The sequence below is a fragment of the Phyllobates terribilis genome, unplaced genomic scaffold, assembly GCF_046119375.1.
Source record: "Phyllobates terribilis strain yellow unplaced genomic scaffold, ASM4611937v1 Scaffold_7__3_contigs__length_470593459, whole genome shotgun sequence".
In the NCBI taxonomy this organism is placed as follows: domain Eukaryota; kingdom Metazoa; phylum Chordata; class Amphibia; order Anura; family Dendrobatidae; genus Phyllobates; species Phyllobates terribilis.
Window position 1 is genome coordinate 379,055,445 of NW_027362767.1, and position 19,411 is coordinate 379,074,855.

General features: G+C 41.3%; 1 protein-coding gene across 1 annotated transcript in view; it reads right to left on the minus strand.

Annotated features, from left to right (window-relative positions):
* The window catches only part of LOC141153235 (galectin-4-like), a 34,865-nt gene extending 15,910 nt beyond the window's left edge, over window positions 1–18,955 (minus strand). The window contains exons 1-8 of the mRNA XM_073637940.1: window positions 18,812–18,955; window positions 14,738–14,826; window positions 13,247–13,442; window positions 7,955–8,071; window positions 2,900–2,941; window positions 771–812; window positions 335–376; window positions 196–228 (exon numbers count right to left, since the gene is read on the minus strand). Of these exons, the coding sequence (XP_073494041.1) occupies window positions 196–228; window positions 335–376; window positions 771–812; window positions 2,900–2,941; window positions 7,955–8,071; window positions 13,247–13,442; window positions 14,738–14,826; window positions 18,812–18,841 (591 nt within the window). The 5' untranslated portion in view covers window positions 18,842–18,955. The remainder of the gene's footprint in view (window positions 1–195; window positions 229–334; window positions 377–770; window positions 813–2,899; window positions 2,942–7,954; window positions 8,072–13,246; window positions 13,443–14,737; window positions 14,827–18,811) is intronic.
* Between the last annotated feature and the right edge of the window lie 456 nt (window positions 18,956–19,411).

A 19,411-nucleotide genomic window follows, 5' to 3' on the forward strand; every position in this document is an offset into this window, starting at 1 on the left:
GCAGGGCCCTCACTCCCATTGTAGCGGTCTGTCACTTTGCCATATTTAGTTATACTTGTTCTGTACCTTGTTTTACTAAATACTTATATACTGTATACCTTGCTTTGTATGAAAGAAGAAGAGGAAGAGGAGCAGGAAGAGGAGGAGGAAGAGGAAGAAGACCCACAGGTATAGTAAAATAAGTTAAAATCATACCGGGTTATACACAGTCATGGGCACTTTCTGTGGCTGAAAACATATAAAAGAATATATATATATATATAAATAATATCATAAAGATTCAGCAGTAGTATACAGACAGATCCACATTCAGAATATAGGTATATATGCTCACCTTGTTAGCCCCAAAGACAGGGGGTGCAGCCATACTTGGTATCTAAAGCAATAAAAGTATAGTAGTATATTACAGTTTATGCATCACATTGCTATCCCCATAGACTATTATATTTATTTAGGGGTGATAACTTTTAGTTATCTAAATGTTATTAGATTTGATTGGGTCATAACACATAATTAGAATAAACAGTTTCTTCCATGTCAGCACAGTGGAGGTCTGTTCGGCATATTTTGCACCTTAGCATGAATCCGGCACAGTGTCGTGGCTTACGTTATAAATAACACTAATGTGAACAAAACCTAAGAAAAGGTTGTAGCTAGTATCTATCAGGTTCTGTATCAATAAACAGCAAAAAGTAATGGAGACGGCAGTATAACTTCTACTACAACTTTCAATTTTGTACAACTTTCTTTATATAATGTGGTGCACTCACCATCTGTGCTCCATAGATTGGAGGTACAAATGAATTTTGAGCCTAAAACAAGACAAATAACATGGGAACATGTTAGTTATGAGCATTTTATAGATTATCTATTGTCAGGTTAGTCATTTAAGATGATAAAACCACAATAATAAAGGGTATTTATAAAAATTATCTTTATCTAGGGCTGTATTTATGCTCATAGGAGACAGTATTAAAATAATGAAACAATCATATGGGCAGGTAAGATCAAGATCTGAATAAAACCGCCATAGGCTGATGGGAGGAGTGCTCAGTCAGAGGGCTTGTATTACAAATATCAAAAGATTGACCATCACTTCCAAACAGAAAGACAAATGTGAACAGGTGCAAGCTAAGTGTTACATATAGAGAAGCTCTCTTAGAGCTTGATCCTACCTGCCATATGATTGTAGGCTTTCAGTCAAGGAGAAGTGTCAAGTTAGGTTAGGGTCCCAGTAGAGGAGGTCGCCTTTTCGTTGGCTATTGGACCCACTTGAATTGGCCAATTTATGCACTAAGTTTCTTCATTTTTTAACTTATTTTCTATAGCAATAATGCAATTTCATATATTTAATGTTTGCATACTATAGCGTTTCAGAGTGCAGCTTTAATTTGTTTGTTACAAATAGAATGGCTTTCTTAGCTTGCACCTGTTCACATTTGTCTTACTGTTTGGAAGTGAAGGTCAGTCTTTTGATATTTGTATTAAAATAATGAGCCCGAAGTCATGTGGCAAGGTTCATTAAAGGGTCATTATTGACTTTTAGGATAGCTACTTCCAATAGGTGGCACTAGAGTTCTAGTCCTCTTTCTCTCTGAAGAGGAAATTTTCATGTTTAATTTTCCACAGAAGCATTGCATGGATTTAAGCCTCCTCACACTGGCGTGCCAGATCAGGCATGTCACTCTCTACAAAGAAAAACGTTACTGCTTAGGTCGCTTATTTTTGTGTGACATACGGTTTAAATATCAATAATTTAAAATATAGTAATAGGTCACATACGGTTTGCTATGTCAATAATGGCAATGGATCTGCAAAAAAATGATGCCATATGGATGGTAACCCATATGTGATACAGTTCTTGTGCACCGATTAACAGGATTGTCCAGGCTTGAAGTACAAGGCTGCAGTCACCCTATCTGACTGCAGACTTATGAATCCTCACAACATGTGCTCTGTGAGAATTCTCCAGTGCCGGCGCCAAGAGCGGGCGGGAACGTGACCTCAAGTATGTGATTGCACACATGTGGTTACATGCCAACTAAACGTGCACAGCCTCACTCAATGCAAGTGAATTGAGCAAGCCTGGACATGTCTTGTCGGAATGTGTCTGGAAATATGGAGATTGGCTCTGGCACCAGAGAATCCTGACAGCGCGCATTGTGCAAGCTGTGAGAATTCACAAGTCTGCAGTCACATACAGTGACTGCAGACTTGTACCCCAAGCTTGGACAACCCTTCAATTTATAATGGGCAAGTATGATTCAAAATACAGATCAAAGGAGTGCAGGATGCAACCATCGGTTCGCAATTAAAAACATTCTTCTAAACTACCACATTGACCTGGACTGCTCGGTCCACAGTCCGTATGCTTTCAGTTTTGCAATTGGACAGCACATTGACCGAACTTGTCTGAACGAGCCCTTAGGCAAGGTAGATTATGTCCATGCTGAAACATGATGGGAGTAAAATTCTTAACAATCAACTATTATTAATAGTTCTTTACTTTAAAAGAGCAATTTTTAAGATAGCCTGTAATTATACTGCTCGGTGAATGTTACGTAAAATTATTAAAAATTCCATTCAGCTACTTGCTAGTTATATTCTATCTAGGATAACCAACGTAAGCACTTTTCCAGCTCCGGGGTTGTCACCTATAAACACATAAAGTCATAAACAGTACAATGACATGCTTAGCCAGCCATGAATGAAAGGAGTCGGTCTAATCAGGCACAGCTGCCATGTAGGAAAGGATAGGCGACAACTCCTATCACAGGTGGCCAGTTTGGTTGTCACTCAGCGGAAAACATCAGAAAATGCTAAATTGTGAAATCTTCCCGTATAGGCTAGTTTTAGAAAAATGTAAAAGTAACAATTTTGATATAATCTGAATACTCACAAAGCCTGGAGTGTACGGCGGCGGAGCCGGTGACATCTGAACCTAAAAAGAAAACATGAACATAGCTCAGGCTCAGATTATTAATACTATTATTTATTATAGCGTCATTTATTCCATGGCGCTTTACATGGGAAAAAGGGGGTATACGTAGCAAAAACACAATAATCTTGAACAAAACGAGTCAGCGACTGGTACAGGAGGAGAGAGGACCCTGCCCGCAAGGGCTCACAGTCTACAAGGGATGGGTGAGGATACAATAGGTGAGGGTGTGTGAGGGTAATAATAATTTTTATTTTTATAGCGCCAACATATTCCTCAGCACTTTACAATTTTAGAGGGGGGGGGGGGGGCTTAAACAGACAAAAAGACGTTACCAAATAAGCATAACTCAGATATTAAAAGGAGTGAGGGCCCTGCTCACAAGCTTACAGTCTATGAGGAAATAGGGGGGGACACAAAAGGTAGAATGTACAAATATTGCATAATGCAGCCATAATATGCTAAATAGGGTAAGTAGATAGCACTACATGAACTGGTTGCCAGCCAGTATGTGTACAGTACAGACAGAGGCTAATCAGTGCATGGATGGTATAAACATGATTTTGAAGAAAATTTTGATATGGCCAAACTGGGACAGTTAGACAAGTGAGTAAAGGCGATTGGCCAGTCTAAAGAAATGAGTTTATAGGGCATGCTTAAAGCTGTGGGTATTGGGAATTAATCGAAATTGTTCTGGGAAGTGCATTCCAAGGAATTCGCGCAGCACGCGAGAAATCTTGGAGAATGGAGTGGGAGGTTCGGATTAAGGAGGATTTTAGTTTGAAGTCATTAGCAGAACGGAGGGCACGGGAAGGGTGGTAGACTGAGATGAGGGAGGAGATGTAGAGTGGTCTGAATCGTGGAGAGCTTTGTGGGTAAGAATGATAAGTTTATATTGAACTTTGTATTGGATGGGCAACCAGTGCAATGACTGGCACAGGGAAGAGGCATCAGTGTATCGGTTGGAGAGGAATAAGATCCTGGCTGCTGCATTCAGGGTGGATTGGAGAGGGGAAAGTTTAGAAAGAGGTAGACCAATTAGTAAAGAGTTGCAATAGTCCAGACGAGAATGAATAAGAGCTACAGTAAGAGTTTTTGCCGAGTCAAAGGTAAGAAAAGTTCTGATTCTACAGATGTTTTTGAGGTGTAGATGACACGAGCGAGTGAGTAATTTGATGTGAGGAGTGAAGGAAAGATCTGAATCGAGTATGAGCCCAAGACAGCGGACATGTTGCTGGGGAGTAATGGTTGAGCCACAAACGGAAATGGCAATATCGGGCACAGGTAGGTTAGTGGAGGGAGAAAATATGAGTAATTCAGCATTTGACAGATTCAATTTTAGATAGAGGGAGGGCATAGTGTTAGAGACAGCAGAAAGACAATCACTGGTATTTTACAATAATGCAGGGGTGATGTCTGGAGAAGAGGTGTATAATTGGGTGTCATCAGCATAGAGACGGTACTGAAAACCGAATCTGCTGATTGTTTGTCCAATAGGAGAGGTGTAGATTGGTCGTGATTGTGCTGTATGATAGATAAAGAGTTTCTAGAAATGAGAAAACTCATAACATGTAAAAGACTTTTTCTCCTGAACATTATTCAAATATATGTATTTAATGATGTCTAATATATAGATAAATATCCCTGAAAATATGGAAACGGCAGCTCATAATGTGTCGCAGTATTTTATATGCAATAAGGAGTTCAAACGGCTTTTCACTGCGCTGCTGGTCATCCACGTGGAAAAGACATCTCAAATCAAAAGATTCCAATAAGGATTTTTTTTTTGTTTGTAACAAATAAAAAATCCTCATTGGAATATTTTGATTTGAGATGTCTTTTCCACGTGGATGACCAGCAGCGCAGTGAAAAACCATCCACTTTTTGTCTATTGATCCACGGTTGTGCAGCAGCTGGTATATGCTTTCATATAGTTGCAAATTGCAACTTATTAAGGTGAGCGTAAAATCGCTTTTATTTTGCATTTATTTTAACCAGTTAAAGTCCTATTTTGCTCTCAATTGTCTTTACAGTGTTTCTGCAGTATTTTGTATGGCTCCCATGTGCCGTTATGCACTCCCAATCACAACTGAACATGCCTGTGATGAGATGGCGGGTGGTATCCTAGGTCCTTGTTCTCCCAGACAGGTATCAGTGAGCTCCTGAATGGTATGTGCCGCTTCTTGGTTGTATCCGATGAGCTGATACATAATCTCACAAACCCGCAGCGTCCGGATGTTACAGCATAGTGGATGGGATCTATAGAAATCCCATGTCCACTATGCGTGCATCAGAGGCTGCGGGTCACCCGCGGACACTGAAATGTGGCACGTCTTTCAGGACCGCAGCGTGTCAAATTCTCTTGCGGAGTCGCTAGTCTCCATAACAGAAATTTGACCACTAGAATGTATTGAATGCCGTAAATCCGCATGGTTCAGAGAACACATGTGGATTTACCTGCGTTAAATAGAATGCAACGTTTTGGACGCAGCAAAAAATAAGCGTCCAAAGCGCTGCTATATCTGGATCATGGGCACATAGCCTAAAATTGAAAAAAAAATGGTGTGGGCTCCCGCGTCATTTTTATAACCAGCAGAGGAAAAGTCGACCGCTGGGGGCTGATATTAGTAGCCAGGGAAGGGGCCATTAGCCAATAATGTTCCCTGGCTATTAACATCAGCCCACAGCTGTTTGTTTAGCCTTTACTGGTTAGATTACAGGGGTACCCCAGAAAAAAATTGACTTGGGTCCCCCTATAAAATCTAACCAGCAAAGGCTAAACTAGACAGCTACGGGCTGATATTAATAGCCAGGGAAGGGGCCATGAATACTAGCCCCCTCCACGACTATTAATATCACCCCTCAACAGTCCCAGAAATGGCGCATCAATAAGATGCGCCAAATCTGGCGCTTAGCCTCCGCTCTTTCCACTGCCCTGTAGCGGTGGCAAGTGGGATAATAGGGTTGGGGATCACGTCAGCCTTCTATTGGCGGCTGACGTGAAGCCCAGGTTAGTAATGGAGGGGGTCTATAAGACGCCCTCAATTACTAACCGCGTAGTAAAGTGGTCGGCGCTTTTTCAATAAAACACACTGCCAGAATAAAGAATTTTAATGAAATAAAACACACATGGTTCTACAATTTTTTTTATTACCCTCCGTCTGTAAAGCCCTCAATCTCCTCCAAAAAACGTAAAATAGCAAACAACCATATTCCTTAACTGTCCACCATCAACGACGCAGTCCACAATTACGCCAACGAGTGTCCCACGACGATCTGTGTCACTTCTACAGCGGTGACATCAGCCATCACTGATGTCACTGTTGTAGAAGACAGCAATATACACTGACACGGGTGTAAAATCACCCCCTGTCAGTGTACATTGCTGCAGGAGGTCACTGGGGTTGATCAGCTGAAGATCAGCAGTTCAGCCCCGATGAGCGTGTACGATCAGCTAATGGTCACGTGACCATAAGCTGAGCGGTGACGTCAGTATCAGCTGAGAGGTCACGTGACCATCAGCTGATACTGATGTCACTACAGGTCCTGTAAGTACAGTATACTACAGGGAGCGAGCCCGCTCCCTGTAGTGTACTGCCGGCTGCCGGGAGGAGAAGATCGCCGCCGGGGGCCGCCAGACAGGTGAGTATAGAGGTTTATTTTTTGATTTTTACTTTTTTTTCCCTTTTTTTTTTTTTTAACACCGCGTGGTAGCCGGCTTGGATGGAAAGACTACTGCTCCTTCCATCCACACCGCTCCTGCTGTTATCAGCGGGAGCGGCAGTCGGGCTGAGAGGAGTTTAGTCCTCCTCTCCACCCAGGGTACCACACGCAGCGAGCTTCTGCCGCGAATTCACAGCCATTAATTTTAATTGAAATGCAGCAAATCCACATATGCCTGCGGGTTTGCTGCGTTTCAGTGGCCCTCAATGGGTGCGAAATTGCGCTAGAAATGGTCCTGCTGCATTTTTTAACACAATGCGTATCTGGAGCGGAAATTTCCACATCATGTGCACAGCACATCCGGATTCACATTGCTATGCATGGCAGACCTATTAACAAGTGTTTTCACAGCGTTTCCGCGGCGGGAAAATTGCCGCGAAAACACATCAAAAACACATTGTGTGAACTCAGCCTTGGAATCAGGTCTGGAGAACATTTAGGCCAATCAATAGCATCAATGCCTTCATCATTTGGGAACTGTCTACACACTGCGAGGCCGGCATTGTCCTCACAAGGAGGAACCCAGGGTCCACTGCACAAGTGTAAGGTCTGACAATGGCTGAGAAGAATTAATACTGACACTTAAAGGGAACCTGTCTCATCCCAAAATGCTATTAACCTGCCAATATACGGTTAATCTTCAGGTTAACAGCGTTCCAAAGCCGTGCGGCCGCCGCACTGAAAGCCTGGCTACTGGGAGGAAATTAACTTTATTCCTCCTGGCAGCCTCAGGGTTTCAGTCATAGAGCCGTGGCCGGCGCAGCTTTAGTCACCGCTCAGTATACAGTGAGCAGCTGGAAATGCGCCCTGACACTGACTGACAGCCGGCACTGCAGTGTATCAGTACAGAGTCAACTGTCAGTCAGTGTCAGGACTTGGTAACAGCTACTTAGAGGTGACTGAAGCCGCTTCAGCCACGCCTTTGTGACTGGCCAAGTAATTAACCCAATATCTGCAGGATAATAGCATATTGGGACGGGAAAGGTTTCCTTTAACAGCAGTCAGGGTACTATTGGTCAAGCTAGTTGAGCTATGTAGGGAGAGAAAAGTGGGGACCCGCCCCAATGTCTGTTCTCCCAGTTTCTGGCTCCTATTTCAACTATGTTTTAACATAACATCAGTGTTTTAGAGTAAAACATGCCTGACCATGGTTTCCTCTGCCCGTGATTCAGGCAGCATGAGTCTCCTGACCGGTTTCCAGAATTAGCTTTAATAATATGCAGATGAGCATTCCACCATCACCAGCTATACATGGGAGACTATTCATTCTTCTAGCTAGCATTAGGTACTTACAGATGGAGAGAAGGTGATACAACTAATATTGAGGTCTCCAGTTATTTGAAGGGACTGGATGGATTGATAGGAGAGACGATGCCGATATTCCAGTAGGTGCTCTCCATTTACAGTGACCTGAATACAGAAGGAAGATAGATGACTTACTATTATTATTAGTTCTGAGATAATATACAATGTTACTTTATTACATTTCTTTAGACAAGGCGGTACTGTTTTAAGACTCTATTGGCTTAATTCTCAATACCCTAGTTGCATCCATTGCAGGATCTGTGGATTGAAGATTATTACCAAATTTCTCACCAGCTTTTAAAATAAGGAAATCTGCTGTGGAATCCCACAAAGTGGCCATCTTCCTGGGATACCAGATGTATTGTGTGTTCTATGCAAATACTGTGATTTCTGTGTAAACTGTATGTTGTAACATGTCCTGAGACCTTCTGACAGACAGCACAAAAAGGGTTAATCTTCCCCATAGAGGCTTGTGACCCAGCTCTGCTTGGTATGCAGTAGCTTCTGGAAATAGCTGGAACAAACTCCCCTGGGCAGTCAACCAATGACTGCAGCTCACATGAGAGTGGTAGTGGCTAACTCCTGTGAGGTAGTCTGAATTGAGTCGTGTGTATCTCCCACTGGTATACCCCTTTCCTTTTATATATTGTGGAACTTTGTGTTTGCTTAATTGGGGAGGGAAGGCGGCTCATCATGACAGAAAGTTAGGCCGCAATGAGGCACATTATTGACCGCCAGGGGCACAACCCTCTGCCGTACACCACATGAGATTACCGCACTGCCAAACAAGATTGAATACTCTGTGTCTCTAAAGCATGGGTGGACAACCTTTTCTGGTCCGAGGACCACACTGTAATACTGAACGACTTCCATGAGCCGCAGTAAAATTTTAACTCCCCCAATAGAAAAGCAGATAACAAGGGAAAGCTGCTTTTCTATTGGAGGAGGCTGCTGGACAGGTCTGGTCACGCACTCCTCCACCTGCAGCCATTTTAGGGACAGAAGTGCGGGTTAGTGTGTGAGGAGAAATGCTCTAACAAGAGAAAGTGGCCAACCCCTTTCAAGTGCACTTCAGAGGCGCACTGCACATGACCGAAAGTGCAGAAGATGTATGTCAACCGTCTTCTGCAGTTTTGGTCATGCATAGTGCGTCTCTGAAGCCGGAAAGTGTACACCTGGCTTCAGAGGCTCAATGATGCTGCCGAATAGAGCCGTGCGCATACGGGAGATTTGCAGGAAGCCTGAAGTGATGGAACCAGTGTCCGACAATTTTTAAAATATTGCAATACCTGGACACCCCTTTTAAGGATCTATCACACAGTATTTGCAGCATACATCACAGGTATAGATTGGGAGGAATTCCCTATGTATATTACCAACAGATTCCTTTGACGTGTGCCGCTGTATAGTGATATATAGTGGGGAAAATAAGTATTTGATACACTGCCCATTTTGCAAGTTTTCCCACCTACAAAGAATGGAGAGGTCTGTAATTTTTATCATGGGTACACTTCACCAGAGAAAGACAGAATCTAACAATAAATACCAGAAAATCACATTGTATGATTTTTACATAATTAATTTGCATTTTATTGCATGAAATAAGTATTTTATACAATAAAAAAACAGAACTTGATATTTGGTCCGGAAACCTTTGTTTGCAATTACAGAGGTCAGGCGTTTCCTGTAGTTCTCGACCCAGTTTGCACGCACTGCAGCAGGGATTTTGGCCCACTCCTCCATACAGATCTTCTCCAGATCTTTCAGGTTTTGGGGCTGTCGCTGGGCAACATTGAGTTTCAGCTTCCTCCAAAGATTTTCTATTGGGTTCTGGTCTGGAGACTGGCGAGGCCACTTCAGGACCTTGAAATGCTTCTTATGGAATCACTCCTTAGTTGCCCTGTTTGTGTGTTTCGGGTCATTGTCATTCTGTAAGACCCAGCCACAACCCATCTTCAGTGCCCTTAATGAGGGAAGGAAGTTGTTGGCCAAAATCTCGCTATACATGACGCCATCAACCCTCCCTTCAATACAGTGCAGTTTTCCTGTCACCTTTGCAGAAAGGCACCACCAAAGTATGATGTTTCCCCCACCATCCTTCACGGTTGGGACGGTGTTCTTGGGGCTGTACTCATCCTTCTTCTTCCTCCAAATACGGCGAGTGGAGCTGGTACCAAAAAGTTCTGTTTTGGTCTCATCTGACCACATGACCTTCTCCCATGCCTCCCCTGTATCATCCAGATAGTCATTGGCAAACTTTAAACGGGCCTAGACATGTGCTGGTGTGAGCAGCAGGGGGACCTTGTGTGCCCTGCAGGATTTTAATCCATGGCGGTGTAGTGTGTTACTAACGGTAATGTTTGAGACTATGGTCCCAGCTCTCTTCAGGTCATTGACCAGGTCCTCCCATGTAGTTCAGGGCTGATTCCTGACCTTTCTCAGAATCCTCCTTACCCCACGAGCCGAGATATTGCATGCAACCTCAGACTGAGGAAGATTGACAATCATCTTGTGTTTCTTCCATTTTCTAATAATTGTGCCAACAGTTGTTGCCTTCTCACCAAGCTCCTTGCTTATTGTCCTGTAGCCCATCCCAGCCTTGTGCAGGTCTACAGTTGTGTCCCTGGTGTCCTTAGACAGCTCTTTAGTCTTGGCCATGGTGAAGAGGTTGAAGTGTGATTGATTGAGTGTGTGGACAGGTGTATTTTATACAAGTAACGAGTTCAAAGAGGTGCAATTAATACAGGTAATGAGTGCAGAGTAGGAGGGCTTCTTAAAGAAAAACTAACAGGTCTGTGAGAGCCAGAATTCTTGCTAGCTGATAGGTGATCAAATACTTATTTCATGCAATAAAATGCAATTTAATTATTTAAAAATCATGCAATGTAATTTTTTGTTTTTTATTTTTAGATTCTGTCTCTCACAGTTGAAGTGTACCTACGATAAAAATTACAAATCTTACCATTCTTTGTAGGTGGAAAACCTTACAAAATTGAAAGTGTGTCAAATACTTATTATTCCCACTGTATGTGTTGCCCTATAGGTTCCATTGTTGAAAAAAATTGTATACTTTTTTGATGAATACCGACATATACAAGCCCAAAGAATGGCAAAAATGCATTCTTTGTAGCTTCTGACAAGTGAATGGAACTATCGATACATTTGACAGCAGGAGTTTTGTACACACTAAGGGTATGTGCATGCAACATCCTTTTCAGACAGATTTTGCCTGGAATCTACCTGAAAAAGTGAAGCAAAAATACATAATGCACAGCAATGTAAAAACGACACTGCTGTGCACATGTTCAGTATTTTGTTACTTCCTTTAACCGCTTCAGGGTTCGAAAACCGTGAAGCGGTTAAAAGAAGTAACAAGTTCTGTGTTCGTGCAGCTTCCTCTAGAAAGAAGCTCGCCATTACAGTGTAAAGTATAGAAAAAAAGGCAAGAAAACCCTTTTTTGGGAAAAACACTGCTGGCGTTTTCCTGAAGCGGCTTTACCTACAAAAAAACTTGTGTAATGGACTACAATGGGCACATTTAATTCCTACTGACTGTCCCACCATTAAGTGAGCCTACCCCAAAATAAACCCTCCCCCTTTACTACTGAATTTGCCAGAATTGTTTCTAAAAAAATCAAGACAATTCTGGCAAATTCTGGGCTGTTGCCAACTATTAATTACAGAATTTGTCCTCTTTTAGCTAAATGCATGTATTCCAGGGTAAAAATTGTTAAAAAATGTTGCACAGCTTGTCTTCTATAGCCTCTATAGCAGCACTGTTTATTGCTGGCTGCAAAAGGAGTTATCTGAGGATCCATCAGTGAGCTCATTGTGATGGGGAAAATTGTAACGCTTAAATCTTTCTTTTCCTGAACTCCTTATAGCTGATTTACGACCATAGACTTCATAAAAGCTGAATGTGCAGAAAAAAAAGGGAACAACGGGCAAAAGGTGCAAAATTTGTAATGAAACCAAATTGCAAAAAAAATGTAAAAATGTAAAAAATGTCCCTAAGGTGGGCAACCCCACTGTGACAAGGGCCAATGATCACGATGGTGGTGATGAGCCGTTATCAGTGATTTTAAAGATGCCATCAGACGACCAACGCTTGTTTGCTGTATGACATTTGAATGATTGCACAGCGAGACAGTCAGGAATGAAGGTTTCCCCGAATGTTCAGCCTCCTTGTCATTGGCAGTGTCAGTGCGCATAAGGGACCTTTACACCTTCTGTTGTGCCTTTTGGCCCACGGTGATAGTTTTATGATATTTGACGCTGCTGAAAATATAATGGCGCCGCCTTTTAAGTGGGTAATTACATTGGTCTAATAAAATTAGATATTAACTTTTACAAAGTCTCATGAGCTATATCCCACGATTATATACAGCCAAACTGGTTTAATTAACCCTTAGTTAACCCTTTAAGAACCTGGCCTTTTTTTGCTATGTTTGCACTTTCCTTTCTTAATCCTCTTCTTCCAGAATCTGCAGCATTTTTTTTTAACGTTTCTGTCTACTTAGCCATATGAGGGCTTGTTATCAGTGCGACTAGTTGTAGTTTTGAATGACACCATTCATTTTACCATAAAGTGGAGTGAAATAGTGAGAAAAAAAATGCTGCTGCACCATTGTTTTTGGGATTTGTTTTTAAGGTGTTAACGCTGTAGTCAAAATTACCTGGCAGAATGATTCTTAAGGTCACAGCAATACCAAACTTACATAGGATTTTTTTTTTTATTTAATTTTACCAATATTAAAAAATTCAGAACTTTGTATTAAAAAAAAATTGGATTTTATCGGCATTTTCTGAGACCTGTGACTTTTCGACTTTTCTGTCGATGGAGCTGTAGGAAGGCTTGTTTTTTTATATGCCGAGTTTCAGTTCTTATTGGCACCATGAACATATAACATTTTAATCATTCTATATAGCAGTATGTATTTTTAGGGGGTGCATGAGCAAAAAAATTAGAATTTTGGTGTATTTTTTTTCTTTACAGAGTATACCTTATGTATTAAATGTTATATTTTGATAAATCGAACTTTTACGGATTTCAAATAGCCTGATTTTTAAACGTGATAATATTTTTGGTTTGAGAAAAGGGTGGTCAGGTAAACTTTTATAAATTTTTCTTTTTAAAAAAAAAAATGAAGACGGGGTCTAGCACAGGAGAGGGCTCTATGCTGCTACTATGTTTTCTCGTAGACAGTTTTTTCTTTCACTGATACATTGCTATGCTCCTTTTACGCAAATGTGCACCCAAAAGACACTTGAAGTACCCACCTGAAACGCGTGTCCCATCACCACGATCGCTATATCAAAGTAGCTGTTGCGGTGGAAAGGCATATTGGACTTTCTCTCCTCGGAGCCCCAGCACTTGCTCTGCATTGTGTTACATACGATGACATTTCCCTCATCAAATCGAGGGTTAAAGTGAAATGCAATGTCATTGTTGAAGTTAATGAAGTTGATCGCAAACCTAGAAAAACACAAAATGTCACTTTCCTTGGCATATGTATGTATAGATGTGAGCCACACGGAGGAATTCTAGACTTTACAGATCAGACAAGACAGTGCTCACATACACGGTGCAGGTTCACCTTTCACATACATCTGTTATTGGAAAAATCCCCTATTGTCATCTTAAATCAATCAGCACTGCAGATTTGAGATGAAGCATGGCAATATATGATGCATATGTCACCCACAGCAAAGAAAAGGGTGAAAGGAAATCTGCAGAAGTATTTACCGCTGTGATTTCTCCGCAGCAGAAACTTTGCAGCAATAAAGCAAGTAGGAATGCAAAGGCAAAGTGTGGAGGGGGTGCAACAGAGGTGGTTGCCCTGAGTGCAAAATTTTTAGGGGTTCAAAAGTCCTAATTTCTTTTCTTTTTTTTTATTTATTACCTCGCACCAAAGATCCAAGGAACAGCACATGCGCCAAATTTCTGATTGGGTGCACATGATGACAGTACAGTTGAACTCAGTGATGTAGGCTCTAGTGATGACCACAAGTGCTCGTTACTTGAGTTTGTCTAGGGTGCTCGGGTATGCACCAAGTATCGCGGGTGCTCAAATGACATGTTCAAGTCCCCGCAGCCACAGGTTTCACGGCTGTTAGACAGCCACAAAGTATGCAGGGATTGCCTGACAAATATGGACAATCCCCGCATGTTTTGTGGCTGTGTAACAGCGGCGAAGCATGTGTCTGTGGGGACTCGAACATGTCACTCGAGCACCCGAGATACTTGGTGCAAACTCGAGTAATGGGCACTTATGCTCATCACTATTAGGCTCCTGTGGCCATAGGCTCCCTTCACCATCACTCTCCAAATTGTTGGCTACTGTATACCCACAGCCTACAAGTTGTAAGTATTCTAATGTAGGCGCACAATTATGTCACTGCATCGACCCGCTTTGTGTGCTGAGGAGAAAAGGACTCAGCCGCTCAGATTAGGAGAGTATAAAACTTTTTTTTTTGCAGGGTATTGCACAAAGTTTGCATTATTACTTTTGGAGGAGCTGTAAGGGAGCATCATTACTATAAATGGAGGCACTTAGTGGGCATTGTATGTTTCAATCGGCACTGAGAAGGCGTTTCTTTTACAGGAAAATTCAGTGAGTATTATTACTGGGTTACCTTCCCGGCCCTGGCTACCCTCGTTAAACCACTGTATGACCGTATCCCAACAGTGTCTTCTTCTAGGATGTTGGTTGGGAAAGGTCTATAGTTCATAACTGACCTCTTTCCTTTACGGTTCCCCATATTACTCACCGTTTAGCATGGCTGTGGGCTTGTCCTTGAATTGTCACTCTCTTCCCTTCTGTAATCCCCCCGAGGATTGCACTCTGGAAGGGGACACTCTGCAAATATAACCCATAATTAACAAACCATTGATTTATTGGTACATTTTGGCATATTTAGAATCTTATGTAACATTTATATTTCTCAGCAATGATGGGACCTGTCCATTATTGATAAAAAAAAAATTCTAAAAATGTGCCCATGACGGGGCTAGAAATAAAATGAAATACATGCATGATTTACCTACTGGACCCTTCCTCCATTCTGCAGCCGGTGTCCCCTGTTGACCTTCTGGCTTCCTCTTTCCATGAGGAGCATCAAGTGACCGTTGCAGCCAATCTAAGCCAGAAGATAGAGCCAGGAGACCATTTCTTACAACTCAAACATAATGTGACCCCTGCAGCCATTCAACGACACCCACTAGAAAAGGATGCCAGTGGGGTGCAGCACTGGGTATGGGAGGTGAATGGTTTTTTTTTTATTTTATTTTCGAATTTGCCATGCCCCTGTATTTTGAAAAGTTTGTCACTTTCCCCCTCCTTCCTTGGGTTAAAATGAGGTTTGTGGACCATCTATGTCCACAAATTAGGGACATGGCTGGGTCCGTGTGACGCTCTGCACACTTATCCAGATAGCATATGATGCTTAAGAGCTTTAGTGCTCGAAACACGTAGGCCTAGTATACTTGTTTTCATTTTTGATATTTTAACAGTTATTAATAAATTATATTTTTATATTTTTTTGCTTTCCATTGTGATTGCTGGATGTCTTCCTGCCTTCTACTGGACCTGAGGCTAGCATTGGTCCGTGTGTGGTACATTATGCACAGGGCCTGAAATTACTTAGCCTGAACTTAGCATAAAGAAAACTAAAATAAATTATTTATTTTTTTCATTTGTTACAGGGCATCTGTCAGTAGGATCCACCCTCCTAAGCTGTGTCTATGGGCATGTAGGTCATAAATAATATGGTACCTTGATATCTGTGATCTGATGTCTTATCCCAGAGAAATCCACATTTTTCTTAATAAGTAAAATGAGCTGTTAAAATCTATGGGACATAGATCTCCCTGAGTATCCTCCAGGACTTATTGTAAATGGAAGGAAGAGTTACCAATGTGAGACATGTAATGACTGACAGTCTGCTCTCCTGATCTACATGTCTCACACTGGTAGCTCCCCTTTTAATAAGATTTTAATAAGAATAAGACATCGGATCGCAGATATCAAGGTATCATTTTATTCAACCTACTATGACCTACATGTCCACATAGACGGCTTAGGAGGAATGATCCTACTGACAGATTCCTTTTAAGTTAAAAAAAAAAATCCATAATTGGTAATAACCTATTTGTAAGAAACTGGAACCATATACATATTATATTATTTAACCATCATGATGAATGCCAATAAAATAAAAATGCCATAATTGTTGTTTGCTGGTCAACTATCCTCTCAAAAAAATGGATCAGAAAACAAGAAAAAAAAAGTCATATATAACCACAAAATGATAAAAACATCCAAAACTCGACCCTCAAAAGCAAGCGCTCACATAGGTCCGTTAACAAAAAAATTTAAAAAATGATGGGACTCATGATATTGCAACACAAATCAAATTATTCTTTATTAAAATAGAAAATTCTATAAATTTGAAGTAAAATGTATCTAAGGGGTAAGGCTTCTTCTTGTGGAGAGTGACATGCCAGGTCTGGCACGCCAATATGAGGAGACTTAAATGCCTTGCATGCTCCTCTGGGTGGCACTAAGTGGCCACCGCTAGGTGGCGCTAGAGTTCAAGTCCTCTTCCTTGCTAAAGAGACAATTTGCATAAGTAAAATGTATAAAATTGTCATTATTATACTGACAGGCAGAAAATAGTTAACATGGTATTTTTACCACACCGTGAACATAGAAAAAATTAAAACTAAAAAAGTACTGGTAGAATTGCTGTTTTAGATTTTTTTCATTCTAGCAAGCAAATAACTATTTTTCCTCTTTTCTATATATTATTTATTAAGGGGACATTTTTTTTTACTTAATTGCATGCATTGGGGGCTAAAAAAATATTTTTGCAATTAGGAAATATTAAAAATGTTGCAGCGTTTGGCTTTTACAAGCTCTTTGTTTCACTGCACATTAAACTTTGATGTGGTCTGTGGTCATAAATCAGCAAATCAGCTTAAAGGAGCTCAGAAAAAGACAGATAAGAGTTTGGAATTACCCCATCATAAGGGGTGAGTGGACTCGTGGAAGTTAAGGTTCAACCAAACTTTATTCCAAAGTTTGGTTCGGGTGCCAGAACTCTGCTCGAACTTTAACCAGAACCAGAACCCCATGGAAATCAATGGTTAGGTAAGTCCCCATAGAACTCTCTCTCGCTCATCTCTACCCATCATTAAATCTGAATGCGCTCACTGATGGATTCTCAGATGCGGCAGTCAGCAATAGACAGTGTAAGGCCACGATCACGTGTTCTGTATTTTTCACCCACTCCACCCAAACGCAGAAGTGGTGACGTGTTTCTATTATACTTTTCCTCTGACCGTTCCACTCCTGGTTTTGGCTTACAAATACTGATGTAAAATACTGACCCAATACTGATCATCTGAACATGGCCTAATACAGAGGCTATAGAAGGTAAATGATGCAAAATTTTTAAAGAAACCAAATTGCAAAAATTGATTTGTAGCCCAAAAATGAATGCATTTTAGTAAGAAAAATAAATAAAATTTTATCCCCAATGGTGGACATACCCTTTAAATGTTGCTAATAAACAATACAATTCCTCTCGCCAAAACAAATCCCATTGAAATTAATTAAAAATGGCCTAGTGCTATGTAGGTTAAATAGTTCTTAGTCCTTAGATATTCAGCAGCTGGAACATTTTATTTGTACGTCCATCCAGTTGACTAAGGGAAAGGGATTAAAGAGGCCGTTCCTAGTTTAGTGCAACATAAATTACACAGAACTGACAAAAACAAGAGCAGTACAGTGCGTAATAGCTATTGGTTGTTTTGGGTACTAAAATCAAGGTGTAACCGAAAATTTTCTAGACCCTAATGCTAAATCTGTGACAGCGCCCCCTAAACTACCATGCAGAATTTATAATGCTGGTGTCCTCAAAGGGGAAAAAGTTTTCCGGCACCCCTTTATAGCAATGTCCTTGACTTGAAGGACTTCTACATTGCATGTTCCAATAGGTACCTGTAATTTGAGAATGAGTCCTGGCAAGTATGTGGGGGCTCAGCGTCACACCTCACCTCCTGATGCAGAAGTGAGCAGTGCCGAACAACATCTTTAGCTATATTTGATTGTGTGAAAGGAGAACAATAAAAATCATCCGTTCTTAGGGGTTATTCAGACATCAGTATTTTCCACGTACGAGAAAAAATGGACCGATTAATATTTTGATCCGAGAGTCATCATTTGTTTTTGTACATGGAAACAAAAAAAATCTCTATTCTTTGCCTATCTAGCAGTCCGTGAAAATTAGACTGCCCTCAGATGGCATCAGAGTGCTGTCCGATTTTTTTTTTCACAGACCCATTTCCAATTTTGATACGACTCTCGGACATTTCTCCATTATTTTGCATGGACTGATGGGTCTGCAGAAATCAAGGACATGTGAATGGCCCCAGAGACTATTATAGGTACAAGTGCTACCTGTAGAAACCATGGATAGCCCTCGTACAAGAATAACTGATGTGTGAATGAGCCTCATTCACTGCTTCAAAGAGGGGGTACTAAAAAAGGGTAATGTGAATAACTCCTTTAAAAAAAATGCTACAATTTTATTCACGCAGAGCTACAGAATAGAAACCTGTAAGTCTAAAGTGTGAGTCACGTTAAAATATTTCATTATGGAATAAATACTGTTACAATTATATTATCGCTTCCCTTCTCTAGTGTAGACATTAGGCATCTTTGCATCTATTTTTCAAATAAACGTTTCTTACTATGAACCCCAATAGATGTGAAATAAGGACTAATCGTGTAATATCTTGTAATGCAGAACAGAGAAAGGAGCAAAAGGATCATTACTTACTGGATTGTAAATGGGGGCAAACGTCGCCATGTCCTGAGTCTGATCCTGCAAGAGACTAATGGTGAAGAGAGTTTCGTTTCTCACTAAAAGCAGTGAATGATTCAGCTATGGGAAAAGAAAGCAGGAAGCAATGAACCATTTACAGGAAGGTCATAGAAAGAATTTATCTCATGTGTCTATGTATTGCTCAGAGGCGTAACCTGGATTCAGCACTGGGGATAAAACACATCTCAGGAGACACCTTACCCAGGTGTTTGCTTACAACTAGAGATGTAAGTAATTGTAATGAGAATAGTGGGCACCTCAGCAGATGACCATGGTGTCACTTAACAAAGATCACTATGCAAAGACCTAGACCAATATTACCTATATTACTGCCATATGGTGACATATAGTGGTAGATACCAGTGACACGCCCGCCGGGCCGTGCGGTACTCGGCAACACAGGCCCACTTAGATGGTCAGGGGGGGGTGGTAGGATATCACGGCAGCTGGCCCGGTCCGTGACCGTGACCCGGCGCGGTCAGCAAAGATGCGGGGTTTTTCTTTTAGGTTAGGTTATTATATGGGGTAGGGGAATGTTCGTGACGCCACCCGTGG